This window comes from Urocampus carinirostris, chromosome 7, assembly GCF_059441175.1.
Source record: "Urocampus carinirostris isolate Australia breed hairy pipefish chromosome 7, RoL_Ucar_1.0, whole genome shotgun sequence".
NCBI classification, from domain to species: Eukaryota; Metazoa; Chordata; class Actinopteri; order Syngnathiformes; family Syngnathidae; genus Urocampus; species Urocampus carinirostris.
In genome coordinates, this window is record NC_142355.1 from 945,458 (window position 1) to 962,182 (window position 16,725).

Sequence of the window (16,725 nt, forward strand, 5' to 3'; positions counted from 1 at the left end):
TTCGGATCACAATCCGAGTGCAAACACCGGATCGTGGGCGCAACCCTTCCTCTTTCCTTCGATAAAACTGGTGGTAAACGTTACGCAATTGGGTCCCGATTCCCTTCTGGTCATGACACATATATGTTTGATAATTTTATTTCAAATTTTTTCCGAATTTTTTCCCCTTTGTAGTTCTGCAGCACTTTCTGTTCCCTTGAAAATCGTTAGCTTGCGTCAAACACTACAAAGTTGAAACTTTCATGCCAATTTTGTTGGTAATGATGCTGCTTAGTTAAAAAATAATAATACTTAAATAAATGTAATATAACAGTCTTGGTGCCCTCTGTCGGACAAAAGTGGTACTACAACTCTCAGTGTCACCACGGAATTGTGTGCACTCTTATTTCCTTGGATTTAACGTAGTTAGAATAGAGTAGAATAGAATAGAATAGAATCTACCTTTATTGTCATTGTTACAAAATGGGTTAACATATTGTGACAACGAAATTGGGCGTGACACTCCAGGTTCACACATTCACAGTGAGGTAAAAAACGCCAAGAAGATAAAGGAACAGAGAAGATAAGGTTATAAAACAAGGAGGATAAGGTTATAAGCTGCCGTCACTTTTAATAATGGTTTTCATCGATTGTACCGATGAGTTGTTGCAGCCCATACAAACATCATCATTTTGGGGGGCTTCAAAATAAATACACTTTCAGGTAGGTACAAAAGGACAAAAAGAGTCTTTTTTGGGGGGTTGTACAAAAGCTTGTCAGTCAATCCTTTGGGAGGAAAAACAAACTAAAGCCCCCTACGACCTCCGGTTGTTCAAGGTTATGAGTGATGGAGTTAACCCCGCCCCTACCCGGTCGCTATTGGCAACCTCCCCCGCCTCCAAAAAAGTGGGCCAGTGGGTTGTCCAATGGGATTCCACGGCAACCTTTGAGGATTAGGCCGCATCCGTCCCTCGGGAGGGAGGGGGGGGGGGGTCGGATGCAGAGAGGATGATAAAAGGCTTTTATCTCGTGAAGCGCAGCATCAGGACCACCTCCAGGTTTTTTTTAATCAAAATTAAATAATATAAATGAAATCCCCCTACCTAACCCCAAAAATGATAAGACGCAATAAAGGAAATTGACTTATTCCAATTTAGGAGTGATTTTCTATAGATTAGTACAAAAAATGGCAGATCATTTTACAAATATTAAATAGATTCTTTTTTTTATTTTTACATTCATTAGAAAAGCTGGCGTCTTCAAATTGTTATGTCACTACTCACTGCCGCCATCTTCTGACCTAAATTTAGGATGGAAACCTCAGCCAGCTCATTCTTCAAATACTCATGAACTCTTTCTGGGGGTTTTCGAAACAGTCCTTTTCTTACTTTCACCATTTTCAGGCGACATTGACATAATAAGTTCTGGTTGTCGAGGGGACAGGACTAAGCTAAGCTCCGCCTTTTTCCAGTCTGCCATTTTTTTCTCTCCTGTTTTGTTGAATAAAAAGGACAATAGTCATGGGCAGCACGGCGGCGCAGTGGTCAGCGCGTGTGCGGCACAGTTCTGAGGTCATGAGATCGAACCTCCTGTGTGGAGTTTGCATGTTCTCCCTGTGCTTGCGTGGGTTTCCTCCGGGCACTCCGGTTCCCTCCCACAATCCAAAAACATGCATGTCAGGTGAATTGGCCGGTCCAAATTGTCCCCAGGTGTGAATGAGCGAGTGAGTCGTCATGGCTCCAGCACCCCCGCGACCCTACCGAGGATAAGCAGTGCAGATAACGCATGGATGGACGGACAATAGTCATATGTGTTCCTCGATAGCACTAAGCTACAATTGCAATACAATCCAAATCCTTGTGATGCGATCTGGGAGGGGTGTGGAATGATGGCGGTGGCGGCGGTGGGGGCGCTTTTTAATCACGATTGTGACAGAATATGAATAAAAATGTTGAAAATGTCTATTATTTACAAAAAATGGGGAAGGATTAGTAAGGAGATTAAATTATTAAACGATTATCTCTGTGGTTTAACACAACAAAGGGGGGACGGGGCTTCTATTATTATTATTCTTTTCTCTCTGAGGCCAAAAAAAAAAAGGAAGATTAAGCGGCTTCAAATTTCAATGTATTGTAAAAACCCCAAGCAACAAAAAAGTACGACTACGCTGCCAAAAATAGCTTTTTAACCCCGTTACTCAATTTAGGTATCATTTTCAAGCTCTTTCTATTTTTTTTAACTAGTACAATACCAAAATTTATCTTCAAAATAAGCAAAATTGTCTATAACGTATACTAGTTGTCATGACCTGTCAATCCCCTGTTGTCAGTCTGTCTGCGAACCTCAGTGAATACAAGGCAAGCCTTTTTTGACCCTGACTCACGCCTGTCCTGTTTTTGCTCCTGTTTATCCCCGGCTTCAACCTGTTTTTGATTTTGACCACGTCTACTTTCCTGTTCTGGCTTAAGACTTGTTTCTGACCCTAACTCACTCCTGTCCTGTTTTTGCTCCTGTTTGTCCCCGGCTTCGACCTGTCTTTGATCCTGCCCACGTCTACTCTCCCGTTCTGGCTTACGACTCGTTTCCGACCCTGACCACGCCTAGCTCTCCCAGCCCCGGCTACCGACCCGTTTTTCCATTCCCGACACCACCATCGCTTGCCATGGAAGATCCTCTTCAGAGCGACCTGCTTCCCGCACCCAGCGATCACCGGATCGTGGGTGCAACCTTTTCCTTACTTCCAATAAAACTGAGAGAAACGTGACGCAAGTGGGTCCTGTCTCCTTTCTGGTCCTGACAATACTAGTATTTTATTTTTCCCAGCTTGTTAGAAAATATTTTGTAAAACGGGTAGAATTAGGCATCATCAACTTGTTTTTTCTCCAAGAAACAATCTAAAATGAAAACGACAGCTGGGATGGGCTCCAGCACCCCCGCGACCCTACTGAGGATAAGCGAGGATTATACTATAACAAGCACATTTTACGGCAATGCGATGTCTATTTCTTTTGCTGTGTATACAAAATTCCTACTCAATGGACATCCAATCTAGTTTCTATTACCTTTTACTCTTATTTTGAAATTGTTTTTCTATTAAAATAAAACAAATCGTGCGGTACTTTTCGCAAAAGTTGTAATTGTTTTTCCACCTTTGCGTAGTTCACACAAAAAAGAAAATCACCTTCACTGTATTTGATTTTACTCTTTTGCTCACAACGGTAGAAAAATGGACATTTTTTTAGTTATAGTTCCATGTCAAGGATATCAAACTATCATTTTAATTGAACTCCAAAATGGAGATTCCAATACTCTCCTAAAAAGATGATACCTAAAATGAAGTAAAAACAGGATTCATTCAGGTTAAAAAGGGAAAAAGGAAAATATAAGCTACCAAAATCATCTCTAATGTGACCACGCCCCCTGTCCTGGCTCCGCCCCCTTGGGGATTGTTACAATTCCAATCAATACAAGAAAAACCCATTTTTCCTCACTTCCTTAATCCGATTTTTGCTTGTTGTGGCAGCCACGATGAGACCGCGGCAACCACTTAGCGAAAAAAAGCACTTGCCCAGATTCGGTTAGCGCCAGCTAGCCAGCCAGATGGCTTCTCGGCGGTTCCTAATCGCATCAGCCGGCGGATGGCGGCGGCGACGCCACTTTAAGACGATCAAATTCAATCGGGCCCGTTTGGAGCATCTAACAGAGTCCGTTACAGAGATCCGGGTTCGATTCCGGAACCTGCGGGTGTCTTTTGCGGTCGACGACAAGCTAAGAAGCTAAATTGGTGGAATTAGGCAGATCTTCGTGTCCTTCTCTGCCGTTTCGCCGATGTAACTCCCTTAGCTTAGCACACTTGCCAGAGCGACAGCCCCGCTTTTGTTTACGATCCCTACGATCTCCGTCACTTCGTAAGTGGGTTGGCCATCCACGGAGATCCCGGATCTCTTAGTATCTCGTTCGGGATATCTAAGGTGGTATAAAAAGTGCCCAAGAAGTCGAAATTTAGGTATTAATGGCCACGCATGTGTCCAGAAAAGAAAGCACAAAAGACAAGAGAACAATAATCACTAGAAAATTAGCTGAAGAGCTGTTAGCCGCTGCGTCCGTGCGCGCCGCCATCTTGCTTCCTCAAGCTAAATCCCTTCTACTCCTCAACGACACTCCATCACCGTCCAAATTTACAGAAAAAATGATTCATTATCTGGCTTAAAGTGGATACATTCGCGTGACATTAAATCTAAAAACAGGTAAATGAGAGATTGAGACCAATTTATCCGCATATGCGACCGACATGACTCCCTGCGTTGCTAGAAACGACACACTCTCACACAATTCCCATGAAATGATATCAGGAAACACAGACATTTAAATAATCTACAAATATGTGGGCAATGCAGATCTCAAAGTGAGAGCAATTTAGCCACAGATGCGACCAAATCTACAGCCTATGCTGCTAAAAATGACACTTTACACTTCCTAGAATAGGAAAGTTGACATGAAATAAAGTCAGGAAAAACACCCAAGCAAATATTGAACTGCGAGCAAACTACTTGCAGGTGAGAATAACTACACAGCCTGTGCTGTTAGAAATGTGAACTCAAAGAGGAGAAATTCTCATGAAATCATCTCAGGAATCAAACACAAAATTCTAAAAATAGGTAGATGTTAAATTGAGATCCATTTATGCGCAGATGCGACCAACTTTACAGCGAAATTCCAAAGAAATCAAATCAGAGGATGACAGAAAGCACGATTTTAAAATATGTCCCACAAAGTGGATCTCTAATACAAATAAAAACATGGAAATATGCGTGCAATACAGTTCTTAAACTGAGACCAATTTACTCGCGCATTAAGTAAAGTGGCAGTGCTGCTACAAATGACACATACTCCCTAAAGTGGGGAAATTCCCATCAAATCAAATCGGGAGTCAAGAAAAAACAGACATCTAAACATATTTTCACAATATGCATCTCAGACTGAGACCAAATTACCGTATTTTCCGCACTATAAGGCGCACCTAAAAGCCTTTATTTTTTTTAAAAGCTGACCATGCGCCTTATAATACAGTGCGCCTTATATATGGATCAATATTAATTCGCAAAGTCTTGCAACTAACTTGCAGCCGCCGACTCGATTTTACCCCGAACGCTGAGTAGTCCGCGGTGTATGCTGGGATTTATTTACCGGCGTTTCATTTCTTAACCAATGTGTCAATCATCATTTGAATGGATCACTATTGGCTAAAGTTATTCGGAGGTCAAGGGGAGGATCCTTTTTATCATTTACAGGCTGGCATTGGCTTAAACGGCAAAACAAAGCCTGCAATTGGCCGAAAAAGATGAATGCGTATAGCACGTGGTTGACGGCATACAGAAAGCATTTTTTACTATTCTGTATTTGTAAATATTTTATTCTCCTGGATTTACTACACTCACGGATATAAGAGGACCACGGCTGCACATTATTATGAACACAACGACTTCGGTGAGCTACTCCGGCTATATATTTTCCCTGTATCTTGTTTCAGATTGAACTCGATGTTTCTGTGATAATCGGTGCAGATAATGGATGGAATGGAGTGTCTATTTTTAAAGTCAACTCAATTCCAAGTGTTTATTGTCATATGCACAGTTAAGTTGCGAGCGAAAAAGAAAATAGAAACTAAGGAATGGTTGGCATTTCTTGAATCCCAAGACTTGAACCTTCCGAATGATGGAACGATGCATTTGAGTGAGATCGTACGGACACCGCATCCGCAGGTGTCTACGACACGTATTTGCGTCTTTGCAAGCTTTGGGAATGTTAAGGGGGTAATCAGTTGGACTGAACCATCTGACTGTTTTGTCCACGTTCCCATTGTAGCGCCTTATAATCCGGTGCACCTTATAGTGCGGAAAATATGGTACGCGCAGGTGAGATCCCCTTTACAGACTGCAATGCTACAAACGACACATTCAACTTCCAAAAGTGGGGAAATTCCCATGAAAACACATCAGAAGGAAACAAAAATCTAAAAATATCTCATCTTGAACTGAGACTAATTTGCCCGCAGATGCCAACAACTAGACAGCCTTTGTTGTTAGGAATGACTTCCAAAATTGGGGACATTCCCACCAAATAAATACATGAATAACACCCAAAGGACAATCTAAAATAGGTGGACAATATAAATCTGGACTGAGAGCAATTTGCTCGCAGATGTGACCACCTAACAGCTCGCACCCCTAAAAATGTCAGATGATACTTTCTCAATTGAGGACATTTTCCAAGAAATAAAAACGTGAATAACACACAATTTTTTTTTTTTTTAAAATAAAATAGTCATGACCAGAACGGAATCAGGACCCAATTGCGATGGCGGTGTCAGGGACGGAAAACAGGTCGGAAACGAGTCAAAAGCCAGGACGGGAGGAGTAGACGTAGTCGAGATCAAAAATGGATCGTAAGCCGGGACGGGGGAGCAGACGTGGTCGGGATCAGAACGGGTCGTAACTGGAGACAAACGGGAACAAAAACGAGACAGGCGGGATTCAGGGTCAAAAAGGCTTGCCTTGTATCAACAGAGGTTCGCAGACGGACTGACAACAGGAGAGCGACAGGACTGGGTTTGAATAGGGACAGGGAGCCGATCAGAGCCCGCAGCGGTTTGTCGATCTGGAAACTACTGAGAGCAATTTACTCGCAGATGCGAGCAACTTGACAGGAATTTTTACGTCGGCTTCAAAACAAAAGCCGGGAAGAGTTTGCGCGGTGACCGTCTGCCCGAGGTCCAAACGGCAAAGCGTCCCGAGAAAGGGAAGCGGGAACGCGAGGAGGCTAATCCGCCAAACAGATGTTAGGAAGAATGCTCGCTAGGATTATGTCACGCGTCTAGGAAGGCGGCCATATTGAAAAAACATGGACGCCGCTCTTTCTCTTCTCTCATCTTGTTTATGAAACAAAAGGGAGAGAAAAACTGTATCTATGTCGGGGGAAAGCAGGGGTGACAAACTCACGGCCCGGGGGCCTTTTGCAGCCCACGAGGGGATAGCTTGAGGCCGCTGCCTTAAAAGGAAAGTTCAAAGGGACAGTGTGTATTCTTTTCCCCGCTATATGTCGTTGTGTGCTAAAAGCACAACGGGAAAAGACAAAATACAGAGACTAAAATGCACTTTAAAACTTTGGATAGGAAGAGAAGAAAAGAAAAATAAGTTTAAAAAAAGAAGAAAAGTAACGAATGAAAAAAATATTGAGACCAAAAGTAAAACTCAAGAAAAACAGAAAAGAAAATAGAAAAGAAAAAAGAGAAAAAGAAAAAAAGAAAAGAAAAAAGAGAAATTTGCATTTTTCCCTTTTTCTCCCCAATTCCTTTCTTTTTTCTGTCGTTTTCTCAATTTTCCTTTTTAGCTTTCTTTTCCCCTACTTTTCTTTTTATTCTTATTTTCCTTTTGTGCAACTTTTCTTCTATCTTTTTCCATATTTTCTATTCCTTTTTTAGAACAAACCTTATTCCTTTCTTTTTGTCTTCCTTTGAGAAAGGCTGGCTAAAAACGAGAAGAAAAGGGCTGCTTTATGACCCCTTTTAGTCTCCCTAGTTTGTAGTCTTCATCTTTGCTGTCACTACACATGAGAGCGACATCTAGTGGACAAATATAAAACACTTTTCCATGAAGAAGAGCCCGATGTTTTTATCAGCGCCGTTTTTGTGCAAAACCTCACCCGGACCCTGACTTGGGCGGCCCCCGACTCCGATTGCCTGTGAGACCCCTGCTTTAAAGCCACAGATGCTCAAATGACCTTGAACGGTGATAGAGGTCATCTCTGACAGCAAGCCATCCATCATCTTGACCAGTCCCGTAACGGATACGATTAAAAATAAGTCGAGAGAGGAAGACTTGGAAACAGACAAGAGACAGACACAAAGAGAGAAAATACACAGAAAGAGAAAGACAGAGCAAAAAAGAGAAAAGAGAAAGACTGAAAAAGACACAAAAGAGTGCTGGAAAGAGAAATAGGAAGAGGTAGAAAGAAAGAGATGAAGAGATGGTAGCAAAAATGAAAGAGCTGAAAGGACAGAACGGTCTAAAAAGAGGAAAGAGAGAGCTAAAAAAAGAGAGAGGACAAAAATCTAGAAAGAGAGAGAGAGCTAGTAAGAGAAAGGAAATACGGAGGAAGCAGGAAATAGAAATAAAGATCTAGAAAAAGAGCTAGAAAGAGAGAAAGTGAGATAGAGCTAAAAATAGGAAGAGGTAGAAAGAAAGAGATAGAGAGGGTAGCAAAAATGAAAGAGCTGAAAGGACAGGACAAGATCTAGAAAGAGAAAAGAGCTAAAAATGAGAGATGACAAAGATCTAGAAAGAGAGAGAGAGCTAGTAGGAGAAAGAAAATACGGAGGAAGCAAAAAATAGAAAGAAAGATCTAGAAAAAGAGAGCTAGAAAGAGAGAAAGTAGAGAGCTGAGAGAAGACAAATAGATCTAGAGAGAGCTAGAAAGAGAGTTGTTGAGAGAGAGTGCTAAAAAGAAAAATAGTGGGAAAGAGAGAGCTTAAAGAGAGAGGATAAAGAAATCTAGAAAGATAGAGAAAGCGAGAGAGAGAAGAATACTAAAAAAGAACTGGGAAGAGACAAAGATCTAGAAAAGAGAGAGCTAGAAAGAAAAAAATCTCTCTCTCTCTCTCTCTCTCTCTCTCTCTCTCTCTCTCTCTCTCTCTCTCTCTCTCTCTCTCTCTCTCTCTCACCCCTTTTCTCTCACCCCTTTTCTCCCACTCTCTGTCTCTGTCTCTTTCACTCTCTGTGTCTCTCTTTTCCTCTTCCTTTGTTGCTCTTTGTCTCTTTCTCTCTGTGTGTCTTTTAACCTCTTTTGCTCTAACTTCCTCTTTTCCTTTTCTCTCCTTTCTCTTTCTCTTTCTCTTCATACCCTTCGAGCTTTCTTTTCTCTTTTCTCTCCTTCCGTCTTTCTATTTCTCTTTGGATTTCTTTCTTCCTCTCCCTTTCTTTCCCCCTCTCTCACAACTTCTCTTTTTATCTCTTTTGTTTCTCCCTCCCTCTCTCTCCCTGTCTCCCTCTCTCTTTCTTTGTCCCACCCTCTCTCCTTTTCCCTCCCTCTTTCTCTTATTTCTTTCTCTCTCTTTTTCTTTCTCTTGAATCTACTAGTCCGGCCCCCGACAGAATGTTTGTTCCATCGTGTGGCCCCCAGGTAAAATAACCCGACACCGGTTAGCGGTGTTAGCCCCAGGCCCGCTCCAGACACCCCTGAAACAGGGTCCCAGCGCTCCTGGCTTCCATCTCGGATGTCAGGGGCCAAATGAAACTGGCAAGAACCGACCCTCCTGGTGGAGAAGATGTCAATCGAAAAAGGGGGGCGCTATTGAGACAAATAAATATGGACTGTCTTTGATGTGACCAAGGCATTTTTTGCAGACATTCAACTCATTAAATGACAGCTTGGGGGCGTAATAGGTGAGAAACACTGGCCTTATAGTTTTGGGGTATCTCCAGGAAGTCCTTTGATTTCTTTTAAGCCAATCGGGAACTTCAAATGGGCCAACAAATCGTCGGAGTCCAAGCTGTGGCCCGGGGGACACTTTTGGCTCAAAAACTTAAAAAAAAAGAGTGAGTAGATTTTGAAATGGTCAGCTGCATCTGAGCCTAAATAACCCATCCATCCATCCATCCATCCATTATCTGCACCGCATATCCTCAGTAGGGTCGCGGGGGTGCCGGAGCCCATCCCAGCTATCTTCGGGCAGTGGGCAGGGCACACCTGGGACAATTTAGACTGGCCAATTCACCTTTTTGGAATATGGGAAGAAACCGGAGTGCCCGGAGGAAACCCACGCAAGCACAGACAGAACATGCAAACTCCACACAGGAGGTTGGATCTCATGACCTCAGAACTGTGCCGCACACGCGCTAACCACTGCGCCACCGTGCTGCCCTGTGTGAATGAATGAATCCATTTTGAAAAAAAAGAGAATTCATTCCATTCACGGAGTAGATGCAAATAAAGCAAACACGGTCAAATACACAAAAGAAATGTGTTTTTAAATGAATTCATGGATAAATACAAAAAATAAGTCGTGGATGTGTTAAAAGCCCACCCAAAAAAGTGCATCTTTTGTTGAGTAGCGATGAAATATTCCCTAATCCCGGATTGATTTTCTAATCTGGACTGGATTAGGCCCCATTTTTTCCTTTTGATGCGGCGGAACCGTCTTTCTAGGTCACGTGGCCTGCGCTAAAAATAGCTCGCTCGGAATCTCGTTTCTGCCTGCGCTCCCGTATCGCTTACTCTTCCCGTTTCCCGACGTTCCCGATTTTTTCTCGCCTGGCGGAAAAAAGGAAGATGCCGGGAATTCCCGTTGAAACTCCTCCATTTTTTCCTAGAAAATACCAATTCAGCGTTTCCCAAAGAATTTCAGGAGACCCCAATGGGTTGACAGTCTGGGGCAGGTGTCCCCAACTCGCGGCCCCCCCGTTCTTTTTTTATCCCGTCCTTTGAATGAAAATGGCCAAATGATAACGACAGGATATATAAAACCAAAAATAAAGTACTACTGATAAAAATGTGTTTTTTTGCTGCTGACTAGTCTGTCCCCATTTCCTTTGTATGTAAATAACAAAAGTACAACGACTGAAATACTACAAAAATACTACAAAATGACCCCAAAACCAAATATCTGATTCGTGCTTACAAACAGGGACCTATTATTTTACTTTCATGATGAAATGAAATCAAAACTATGGAAATACTACAAAAATACTACTACAGCATAGAAATAATACTAGCAAAATATTACGCCTACAAATATACCAAAATACAACCACAGTAATAATAGAAAAAGACTAAGATAAATACTGCAAAAATCGAAATAGTAATAAAAATACAACCACGGTAATGCTATAAAATACAGAAATACGACAAAAGAACCATTACAGTATTACCATACTACACAAATACTATTACGAAAGATGTACTGCAAAAAACAATTCCAGTAATATTACAAAAATACTACGGATATACTACGCAAGTTATACTATGGAATTATTGCAATATTACTACAGAAATACAGAAAAAAGTACTGCTACAGCAACACTACAAAAAATAGTAATGCAGAAATACTACAAAAGAACCATTGCAGTATTACCATAAGACAAAAATACTATTACAGACACATTACGAAAGATGTACTGCAAAAAACAATTCCAGTAATATTACAAAAATACTAGGGATATACTACGCAAGCTCTACTATGGAATTATTGCAAAAGTATTACAGAAATACAGAAAATACGAATGAACACGACTCGACCGTACTCGAATTCAAGCGCGCGCGCCCCGCCTCCGAAAGGAACAGGAAGCGGGAGAAGCGAAGAGCAGCGTCTTACCTCCAGTACAGGCCCCGCCCCCAAGATGATCTGCTCCACCCCACTGGCGAATCCCTTCTGGCTGAGGGCGGTCAGGTGATGGATGAGGAAGTTGGTGCTCTGGGTTTTCCCGGAGCCGCTCTCGCCCGAGATGACCACGCATTGGTTGCGCCGGCGCCGCAACATGGCGTGGTAGGCCACGTCGGCCACGGCGTAGATGTGCGGCTCCAGCTCGCCCAAGGCCCGGTTGTCGTACAGTTTGACGTACTTGGGATTGTAGAGCGGCAAGAAGCGGAAGGGGTTGAGGGCGATGAGGATACTGCCCACGTAGGTGTAGATCTTCTCCTGGAGGAAGCGCGCCCGCAGGCTGTCCAAGATGGCGCGCTCCGTGAGCTCGGGGAGCGCGCACAGGTCGCTAGGGGGGTCGGCGGCGGCCGGTTGGGGGAGGAGCCCCCGTTCCACCAATCGCCGCCGTTCCTCCGTCACCCGCAACCACATCTGCAGGCTGCCCCCGTACCCGATGGAGCCGTCCAGGTTTTTCTCCCGCAGGAGGAAGCGGTAGTCCTCGGGGCCGGACGCCGGGCCCCCGCCTCGCTCCTCCAGGGCGCTGCGGGGCCACAGCATCATGCGTTGCACGGGGCAGTCGCAGGGGTTGAGGACCCATTCCTCGCCGCCGAACTCTTTGACCTCGGCCAGCACGTAGCATTTGGCGCGCTCCAGGCCCAGGCGCTCGATCAGACGTTCGATGGCCTCCGCCGCCGTGGTGTTCTTGCGGGCCCCCAGGGGGCAGTAGATGGTGCCCTCCGCCAGGGGCCCCGGGTACACCCGCAGGGTGAAGTCCTGGTCCGAGAGGCGGCGCCGGCCCCCGTCCGGCGCCCCGCGTCCGCCCTCTCGCCCGCTCATGGTGCCATCCGAGCGCCGATCGCTCGCTCGCCCCGGGGGGGGGGGGATCAGGACATCCCGACCTGCAGGGGGCGCAAAACCGTCAGCTCTATTTCAAAATATACGCCTCGGAGAAACGTCGCCATCGGTTTAAAACAGGGGGCCACGAATGCTATCCAAAAAATATCACGAGGGTCGGACTAGTAAGTTCAAGAGAAAGAGAGAGGCAGGGAAAAAGAGCGAGCAGAATAGAGATATGAATCTAGAAGGGGGAAATGAATATAGAGAGAAAAAGAAAGTGAAAAAAGAGAAAGATAAAAAAAATAAGAGAAGCGAAACGACAGAAAGAGTCAGCAGGAGAAAAAGAGACAAAGTGAGGTCAGAGAGAAAGAGAGAGAGGGAATGCGAGAGCGATAAACAGATAGGAAGAACAAGGGAGACAGAGTAACAGTGAGAGAAAAAGAGAGAACAGAATAGAGATATGAACAAAGAAGAAGGGGGAAATGAATAGAGAGAGAAAAAAAAGTGAAAAAAGAGAAAGATAAAAAAAATAAGAGAAGCGAAACGACAGAAAGAGTCAGCAGGAGAAAAAGAGACAAAGTGAGGTCAGAGAGAAAGAGAGAGAGGGAATGCGAGAGCGATAAACAGATAGGAAGAACAAGGGAGACAGAGTAACAGTGAGAGAAAAAGAGAGAACAGAATAGAGATATGAACAAAGAAGAAGGGGGAAATGAATAGAGAGAGAAAAAAAAGTGAAAAAAGAGAAAGATAAAAAGAATAAGTGTAAATTAGAGAGAGAAATAGAAAGAGAGCAAGACAGAAAAAAAGAAAGTTAGAGAGTGAGAGAGAAAAGAGAAAAAGAGAGAGAACGAGAGAGAACAGGAGAAAGAAAAAGAGGGAGGAATAAATAAAAAAGAAGTGAGTCCGAGAGAAATGGAGAAATACAACCACAATTGTTTTGCAAGTGTTCACTGGCTCGGGTGACATCCGGTGGAAATATTTAAAACTACGGCTCATTTGCCTCTTGCGCTTCTCTCACTGGCTGTCATCAAATGAATTGAATGTCCGCAAAAACAGCTTCGTTACGTCTGGGACTATTCAGAGAATACAACCGTGTAAAACGTTTACTGCAAAACAAACCATGATGCCGAGAGATTAAAAACAAATCCGCCTAAAAGCATTTCTGCTTCATTAGATGCTCCTTTTAGTAATCTGTTTCCCTCCAAAACTCCCCTTTAGCCTCTATCCCTTTGATTGACATCAATCTTGGCCAATAACAGGCTTTTTTCACAGTTCCCAGGCATGTTTGATAAAACACAGATAACCTCTCGTAGTTCCAAATATTGAGCCATTAGTATCCAATTCGAACGATGATTGAAACATTGGTTAGCCAATGAAATTACCAAAAAGATTTAAGAAACATTATTACACGCAAGTGTGCATCATCATGGATTGACTTCTGGAAAGAGATGCCAAACACTTACAACTCTTTCACAATGTCTAAAAAATGGTTAAAGTAAAATATACATTTTCAAAGGTTTTGGTGATGTAAATGGTTCATCTTGTAAAGCCCCCTTTCGGAAGCAGCTAGACCTACTCTTAGAAAAATGTGTCAAATACAATGTTTAGTTTTTCAGATTGTGGGAAAAGGATGTCAGCCATTTTTTCTCGCCACTCAATTCGAGGCCTGATACCAATATCTGGGACAGATACTCCATCGCCTAGTTTGTACAAATAGGGTGAACCATTCAAATCAGTTCTCAAATTGGAATTATCTTCACAAACAAAATTCCCAACACAATTTAATCGGAGCTGAAAATAAACTTTGTTACGCGCAAGTGTGCATCATCATGGATTGACTTCTGGAAAGAGATGGCAAACATTTACAACTCTTTCACAATGTCTAAAAAATGGTTAAGGTAAAATACACATTTGCAAAAGTTTTAGTGATGTAAATGGGTCATCTCCTAAAGCCTTTTGGAAGCTGCTCGAGCTACCCTTAGAAAAATGTGTCAAATACAATGTTTCGTTTTTTCAGATTGTGAGGAAAGGATGTCGGCCATTTTTTCTACCCGATACCGATATCTGGGACAGATACTCCGTAACCTATTTTGTTCAAATTGAGTGAACCATTCAAATCAGTTTTCAACCCGCAATTATCTTCACAATCGATCGAGTTTAAAGCGATTATTTCAACTTTTGCGGGCGGGAAGATGTGTCGGCATTTCCCCGCGGCGTCACATGTTCCCCGCCACAATAAAGCTTTTGTCGGGGACTTCGGAGACGGATCTCGAAAAAAGAAAACCCAAAAATCCGGCGGGGACGTGAACCGATGTAGAACAAGAAGACACTTTATGTCTTTGGAGTCTATTAGCGCTTTAGAAAGGCGGTCATGTGACGGCCATTCCCGCCAAAATAAACAGCTGCCGCCCGAGGGACGGAAAAGAAAAAAAGAAAAAGTGTTTCTAATGAGCTCCACAATGGCGCGATTGAGCTTCCTTATCTCGCTCTCGCACGCGCTAAGCTAGTTCATTGATGCTAACCACCACGGAGGCTAACAATGAAGACGAATACAATTACTGCCGGATAGGTTTTTGGTTTTGTCTCCAAAAAAACTCACCTTTTGAAAACCAAATTCAAGCACTTTCAAGGCCAGGAAGAAACCCAGCATCCATCTTTTTCTTTTGGACTAAAATAGAGTGGCTATCTCGCTGCTAGCACGTACTTTGTGCTATTTTACCCCGTCTATAAACTACTGTCCTTTTGTGTCAATGGGCCGCTATAAACTGACATGAATTCTGCCATTCGGATTTAACAATGCACTGACCTTGAAAACACAACATTAAAATTCAAGGATTTCAAGCACCAGTAGGAACCCCCAGAACAGGTTCAGCTAGTTGGTCATTTTATATATACATATATTTATAAAACAATCAAAACCCCCCAAAAAATCATTCAAATTCAAACGATTAATACAGGCTAAAATGACTTGAAACTGTAAAATTGCTCTCGTCAAAATATAAATACCAAAGTCAAAATACATAAGATAATATAAGAATATAATAAAATGTAGTCATAAAATGTATACAAATTAATAGAAATATAAAACTATAAATAAAGAAAAATACAATGGTAGAAAAAAATAGAGATTAGTTTTTTCACATTTTATTATGAAATCAATGTGTTTAAATTAATGGTTAAAAAGAATATATATAAGATATATACTTACTGTAAATTCCGGACGCCAAACCTTACGTTTTAAACACTGCAGCTTTAAATATGGCTTGTTTTACTTTTTTATTTTTTTTAGATTGAGATTAAAAAAAATGTCATTCATCACAAAATAAAACTAGAAATTAAAAACACAAAATGAAAATTTTAATCTGTTTATTTATTATATGACAAATTAAAATATCTTTGGGGACGGTAGAATTTTTTTGTAGTATTTCGGTCGTAGTTTTGTAGTAGTATTTTTGAATGATTGTATGACTATAGTGGTATTTTTGTAGACATTCTCTAGATTTTTTTGTAGGATTTTGGTAGCATTTTAGTTGTAGTACTGTAGTTTTATTTTGTAGTATTTTTGTATTATTCCCTTAATATACATTTGTCATATTTTTGTATTATTACTGTAGTTTTATTTTTGTAGTAGTATTTTTGAATGATTGTATGACTATAGTTGTATTTTTGTAGACATTCTTTAGAATTTTTTTGGAGTATTTTAGTAGTATTTCAGTTGTAGGACTGTAGTTTTATTTTGTAGTATTTTTGCTGATTTTCAGCAGTAGTATTTTTGTAGTATTTCCACAGTAGATATTTGGTAGTATTTTTCAAATATTTCCATATGATCATTTTTGTAGTATATCCATAACATTTTTAGATTATTATTGTAGTTTTGTTTTGATATTTCTGTTGTAGTATTTTTGTGTCATAGTATTACTGTACTGGTATTTTTGTAGTATATCTGCAGAAATATTTATTTTGTATTTTCTATAGGAGTATTAATGTAGTGTTTCGGCAATATTATTTTTGTAATAATTCCATTGTCATTTTTTGTAGAATTTCTGTAGCTTTTCTGTGGAATTTTTAAGTATTTCCAAAGGAGAGTTTTGTAGTATTTTTGTAGTATTACTCTAGTACTATTTTTGTTGTATTTCTACGGTATTTTTTTCTTCTCGGAACGAAAGCCAAATAATATTTTCAGTCTGTGTTTTAAGCACGGAATTTTATATTTATCTTTGGAGCAATTTTGTAGTATTTCCACAGTAAACATTTTGTAGTGTTTTTAAATTATTTCCATATGATAATATTTGTAGTATATCGGTAACATTTTTAGAATATTACTGTATTTTTGTGTCATTGTATAACTATAATGGTATTTTTGTAGTATATCTGCAGAAATATTTATTTAGTATTTCTATAGGAGTATTAATGCAGAGTTTCTGCAGTTTTTCTTTTTAATATTTCCATTGTGGTTTATTTTGTAGAATTTCCGTGGAATTTTTGTGGAATATTTA

At 41.3% G+C, this 16,725-nt stretch overlaps 1 protein-coding gene across 1 annotated transcript in view; it reads right to left on the reverse strand.

Annotated features, from left to right (window-relative positions):
• Nucleotides 1-16,725, reverse strand: part of LOC148362063 (unconventional myosin-IXAa-like) — a 96,494-nt gene that overhangs the window by 71,444 nt on the left and 8,325 nt on the right. Inside the window, exon 2 of the mRNA XM_088339485.1 lies at nt 11,348-12,291. Within this exon, the coding sequence (XP_088195611.1) occupies nt 11,348-12,229 (882 nt within the window). The 5' untranslated portion in view covers nt 12,230-12,291. The remainder of the gene's footprint in view (nt 1-11,347; nt 12,292-16,725) is intronic.